Source organism: Petaurus breviceps, unplaced genomic scaffold, assembly GCF_028583685.1.
Source record: "Petaurus breviceps papuanus isolate PSGF00001 unplaced genomic scaffold, PetGlider_PUasm1.0 90535, whole genome shotgun sequence".
NCBI classification, from domain to species: Eukaryota; Metazoa; Chordata; class Mammalia; order Diprotodontia; family Petauridae; genus Petaurus; species Petaurus breviceps.
The window spans coordinates 1,586,946-1,592,840 of record NW_027187270.1 but is presented as its reverse complement, the minus strand read 5'-3'; the positions used below and the strand labels follow the sequence as shown (position 1 = coordinate 1,592,840).

At 46.4% G+C, this 5,895-nt stretch overlaps 1 protein-coding gene across 2 annotated transcripts in view; it reads right to left on the bottom strand.

Annotated features, from left to right (window-relative positions):
• VMA21 (vacuolar ATPase assembly factor VMA21) overlaps positions 1–4,468 on the bottom strand; it is an 8,619-nt gene extending 4,151 nt beyond the window's left edge. Inside the window, exons 1-2 of one of the 2 annotated variants that reach the window (XM_069063045.1) lie at positions 4,188–4,453; positions 1,676–1,870 (exon numbers count right to left, since the gene is read on the bottom strand). In XM_069063045.1, the coding sequence (XP_068919146.1) occupies positions 1,676–1,683 (8 nt within the window). In that variant the 5' untranslated portion in view covers positions 1,684–1,870; positions 4,188–4,453. Of the gene's footprint in view, positions 1–1,675; positions 1,871–4,187 lie in introns of both variants that reach the window. The other variant, XM_069063046.1, reaches the window with a different exon arrangement.
• Between the last annotated feature and the right edge of the window lie 1,427 nt (positions 4,469–5,895).

Below are 5,895 nucleotides of genomic sequence, written 5' to 3'. Positions count from 1 at the left end.
TCTCTCTCTCTCTCTCTCTCTCTCTCTCTCTCTCTCTCTCCATATATATATATATTAAGGCAGGAGCTCTTAACCTGAAGTATGTGACTTTAAAAAAATATATTTTGATAACTATATTTTAATAATTGGGCTCTTTTGTAATGCTATGTATTTTATTGTAAGCATTAAAAAATTCTGAGAAATGGTCTGTAGGCTTCACCAGACTGCCCAAGGGGTCCAAGACATAAAAAAGGTTAAGACCCCCCCCCAGTCCTTAATAAGTGTTGGCTATACTGTTCTGTTACTTCTTCATACATCAACTTATCAAGGATGTGTGATCTCCTAAGTGTGGGTACTCTTTCCCCAGATTCAGACAGGAAATCCTCTATAATTTAGTTTCTGGTCTTTGAAAAGTGTCAAGAATTTCATCACCCTTCAGTCAACAGCTCTTCATCTGGCCTGTATCATAACTGGTGGGACTCGTCAGAGTTTGTGGTCAGCGAGCACAGTCTGAGAACTGAGAGTATTTGTGTCCAAGGCCAATGCATTTGGTGCTTTTTTTTTTACATCCTTCTCCCCAACATCCCACCCATTACTTGAACCTTGAGCTTACAGAGCTGTTACCAAGGGGAGAAGACAATCAACTAGCCCCCAACTGTGAAGTGCCAGGTCCTGTGGCTACAAATGGGAACCAGTCTTCACGAAGCTTGCCTTCTACTTAGGTAAGACCACAGGGATTAAAGTGCCTGTTCTTGCCTTGGCAGTGAAGGTTCATCTAAATACACAGATCAGCCATGCAATGCCTACCTCTGTAGGCAAAATGATGCAGTATAGTGACCAAACTGTTCCCCTGTTTAATCGTTTTAATGGCTGTCCCTAAATTAAAGTGGTTGGCTACTGAACCTAGCAAAATGCCCATCTGCTGAAGGTAATTAGCTGCTGTGCTTTACCTTGAACATAGAGGTTTGGGAGGTAGGTGGGTGTGTGTGTGTGTGTGTGTGTGTGTGTGTGTGTGTGTGTATGTGTGTGTGTGTGTGTGTGTGTGTGTGTGTGTACACAAGCACACGTGCACACAAGTGCATACCTGCTTGAAGAGGGCACAAAATTTTAAGAATTAGAGCTGGAAAGAACTGTTGCTATCATTTTGGACAACATCTTCACTTTAGAGATTATAAAACCGAGGCTCAAAGGGGTTACAATGACTAGTAAGTGGCAGAGTTGAGATTCAAACTCAGATCTGCAAACACAAAATCCCAGGGTCTTTCCATGATAGCATGCTGATCTAAATGCTAACTGGTGGCACAAGATCTTCAAATAGCACAGGAGTGACTGTGATTTAGTTCATAAAGTCCTGAACTTCAGAATTCTGACAGGCAAAGGGATACCTGTTTAACCCAGCAGTGCAGATAAAAAGTCTTAAATTTACCAGTTCAGAAAGAGCTACCTACCACTCCTAGATGGTATGGGCCGAAAGAAGTTTAAAAACAGCAGTCTTTACCACTTTTCCTAATGTGGACTGGACTCTGGTGTTTGCTGTTTTAAGGCTGTATCTGTGGTGGCTGAAAGAAATGATTTTTGAGTAACATGACTAGAAATCTACTAGAACATGTCTTTTTATTGCACTTAAGCAGTAGCAATACATGGGCTTCTATAACTCTCTGAGATACTTGCAATTATTGTCTTTATTATTACTCACTTTGCCATGCCTGAACATTAGCACCAGCGGCATTCTGGATTGTGACCAGGAAATTACAGGACTGCACAGAGTAGAAGGTCCAAGGTAAGAACCTGCTAGTTCTCTCGATGCCTATAAACTCCAGCCTGCTTCAACTGGTGCCTCCGTTACCTCAAAGGCAGGATTCAATATTTATCCCCAAATAAAGCACTTGATCTTATCCAACAGAAGAAAAAAGACAGAGGTTTGGTGATTAAAATTTGACTCCATGGAAACAGGGATGGGAAGCGGGGCAAGAGTTTAGAGTTAGTCTAGAAAATGCTGCTGGTAGCTCCGATATTTTGAGGGCTGATGATTTCAATGGTGTGAATGACTGCTCCATTAAATTCTCTCCATAGCTTATTAGATGGTTTTTGTGAGCTGCTGTGGCCAAAAGATTAATCACCCTGCAGCCAACCAGGTGATAAAGTCTTTAAACCTTAGTTTGGTCCCTGGATAATAGACATAAAGCCCATCCCTGCTGGAACTCTGGTACAGAGTGAAAAGATTCTGGATCTGAATTAGAGAACTCAGATCAAATCCTAGCTCTGCTACTTCGTATCTGTGTCACTATGGACACAAGTCACTTCCTTTCTCTGAGGCTCAGTTTTCTCATTTATCAAATAAGAGGTCGAATTAGTTGATGTGTGGTCCTTTCCAACTCTCTTCTCGTTTCCCTCTAGACTACTCTCTTTGGTGATGTCATCAGATTCCATGAATTAAATGACCACGTCTATACTGATGATTCTCAAATGTACCTATTCTGCCCCAGCCTCTCTGCTGATCTCCAACCTTGCACCTCCAACTGTTTTTCAGACATTTCAAATTTAACGTCCAGTAGACATCTAGAACTCAGTATGTCCAAAACAGAACTCATCTTTTCCCCTAAACCTTGCCCCCTCCTACCTTCCCTATTACCATAAAGGGTAATACCATTCTCCCACTCCTTCACACTCCCAACCAAGGAGTCATCCTGGACCTCCCATATCCAACCTGGTGCCAAGGCCTGTTGATTTCACCCTGGCAACAGTTCTCATATGCCACCTTCTGTCTTTTGACACTGCCACCACTGTACCGAAGGCCCTCTGGTAGGTCTGTTCCTATTCTAGCCTATCCTCCATTCAGGCATTCAAACTCTCTTAATCAGCCCCCTCCTACCTTTCCAGTCTTCTTATCCCTTAGGCCTGTACATGTGCTCTTTGATTCAATGACACCAGCTTCCTCAGTTTTCCTCCCACAAGACATTCTATCTCATTCCCTGTCCCCCATTCCTGGAATGTTGTCCCTTCTCTGCTCTGACTCCCAACCTCCCTCCCTTCTCTTTAAGCCTCAGCTCAAACAAATCGCACCTTCTACAGGAAGCCTACCCTAACCCCTCCTAATTCCAATCCCTTTCCTCCATTACTTCTTTCCTATTTATCCCTGATATATCCTCCTTCACCTACGACTGTAAGCTCCTTGAGAGTAGGGGAATGTATTTTGCCTCTTTTTTGTTAGCTTAGTACAATGCCCGATCAAATCTAGAACCCTCTAACTTTTCAGCATGGTAGGACTATATAGTTTATGCTCCACACTAAAAGAGAGCATAGGAGTTATAATGCACCAAAGTAGATGTTTAAAAAAAACTCTACTTACACAAAACTCAACATTCAATTGTCATTCCTACCATCTCCCCCAAGAAATGTTGATTCACTCGAAAATCACTTCTGCATATTTATCCAAAGGGTAGGCTATCACATTCTTTGTAAAGCAAAAAGGTTTCCCTAAATTTGAATAGGGCTCTCTCAGCCTTCTCAATTCGGTTGTAAACTCTGGTGACTTAAAGGCAGGGAAAATTATCTCTAGGGCCAATGGCTTTTTCAGTGGATTCATGGTTCATAAATTTGGAGCTGTATTGGGACCACAAGCGTCCAACCCTTTAATCTTTGTAATGAAGAAAAGACAGCCTAGAAAAATTAGGTAACTTGCCAGAGATCGTACAGGATGTAGAGAGAGCTACATTTGAACCCTGATCCTCTTACTCCCTTTCCCCGTATTTTGGTGACCTCTCCGTCTAAAATGTGGGGTAAGCGTTGGCCTTGGAAACAGCAAGGCCTGTGTTTGGATTCCAGCCCTGATCCTGCCTAGCTGCGTGCCCCGCGATTTCCTCACCTGTACCTGTTTGGCAGGGTAATGGTAAGGGTCACATGAGCTCACCCAGGTGAGTGCTTCAAGGCAATACATAAATGCCCGGGTATCGGGGCAAGAGATGGAACAGGACACCCACGCAGGAACCTGACCTAAACCAGCTGAGCGGAGAGGGAGCACGTTTGCTCCCTGGCCCAGGTGCGGAGGGGCGGCGGACAGCGGGTGGCCAGTGGGCTCCGGCTGCCCTAGGCCTCTGGGCCCCGCCCCCGCCCTCCCCTCCCCCCACCCCCCGGGGCCAGGCCGGTCCCAGCTGCGCCCCCACCCTGGCCCAGCGCTTTTCCGGGTGGGGGGCAGGAGGGCCGGCTACCTCAGCTCGGGCGGCTGCAGCACGCTCAGCGTCGTCTTCTCGAGCCGTTCCATCTCGGCCAGCGCCGGGAAGGGGGTGACGGTGACGGTAACCGTGACGGCACGCGCTCGTAGCTCGCTCGCGCACTAGGCCCACCCAGGCAGGGCGGAGGGGGCGGGGAGCGAAGAGAAGCCCTCCGCGAGGGCGCCTCGTCAGCTGACCCCTGGCGGCTGCACGCTCCCGGTCCCTAAGCCTGGCGGGGGGAGGGGGCCGAAGGGACAGGGCGTCACGTGAGCGCGGCCCGTGAGGTCACGTGGCGCTCCAGGAGCGTGCGCCCCGCCCCTTCTCGCTACCACATTTCTACAGCAGAGGACGCTGGCTTGCGAGTTTTGCGCTCGTTGTGGGGGCCGCGGGGGTCTTCGCCTCCTGGTTTTAGTAGCCCTGGACGACCTTTCGAGTTGCTATGTAGGCCACCCTTTTGGGGACCCGGCTCCAGAGAAGGTCTGTGACTCGGCCAAGGTCACACAGCCAGGACTTTGGAGTCGTAGTCTAGTCAGACTAGGTGGGACCCCATACTGCCTGCCCGCATCGCTTCACCTGCTACTCTCCTCCGACTAAGCTTCTGTCCCTCTGTCTTCTCCCATTTCCTCTTCTCCTCGGCCACGTAGGAGACTGCCTTAAGTATTCGTCTTTTCCTCTCTTGGCTCAACGTCCCGATTTCAGATCCTCTGTTCTCACTAGTCTCATCTTACCAGGAAGCCCAAGGAGGCAGAACTTTGCTTTCTATTCTTTAGCTTTTATACATTGGCAGCTAAAATTTGGAGTCACTTTAGGAAAGGGAGAGAAAGAGATGATGGGCTTCATTTAGAAACTTCTTCGGAAAAATGGAGAAAAGAAAATATTGATTTTAAATGAGGATCCCCAAAAAAGGCAACTAGCTTGATAGTTATACTTCAGGGTTAGGTACAACCGATTTCACTTGAGATTTTGATTTGTTTGGGAAATGCTTAGAATTTGATTAAGAAACATAAATGAGCTTTCTGCATCTTAGAGCTTAAAAACTGTGGGAAGAAAAACATAGTATTTACAGCCTATTCTCTACCAAAAATTCTTACTGAATTGGCAGTGGTCTTCCTGATAGAAAACAAGAAAGGGAATTATCACAACAATACAAGGCAAAACTTAAGACAACTGGAAACCTGTCCACGCAGACAATACTGCCCAGAGTTGCCCCCTTTTCTACAGTTCCTGCCCACCAAACGTCGTAAATGGACACAATAGACAGACTGGTAGATTGAGGTGTGGAGATTGAACAGAAGCTAGAAACAGCTCAAACCTCAACCCAGTCACCAGCTAAACTACCTCTGGAAAACATTTTAGAAGGCCTTTTCAACCCTTCTTTTCTCTACCCTTAGGGAGCTTGGGCCAGTGGGGTGGGGAAACGATTTTTTTTAAAACAATAATTTTTCCACTGTATTTTTAGTTTTCCTACGTTGTGCTTAATGTAAAAGTAAGAATCCTTAGAAGAAAACAACTCAGCTGCAATCTCAAGCCTTCTAAATTTTGAAAGAACATGCTGGGGGGCGGCCAGGTGGCTCAGCGAGTAAGAGCACCGGCTCCAGTGTCAGGATGACCTGGATCAAATCCGGGCTCAGGTACTCAGCACCACACGCAGAAATAACTGGCCGTGTAACTTTGAGCAAGTTACTTAACCCCAATTGCTTAAAAA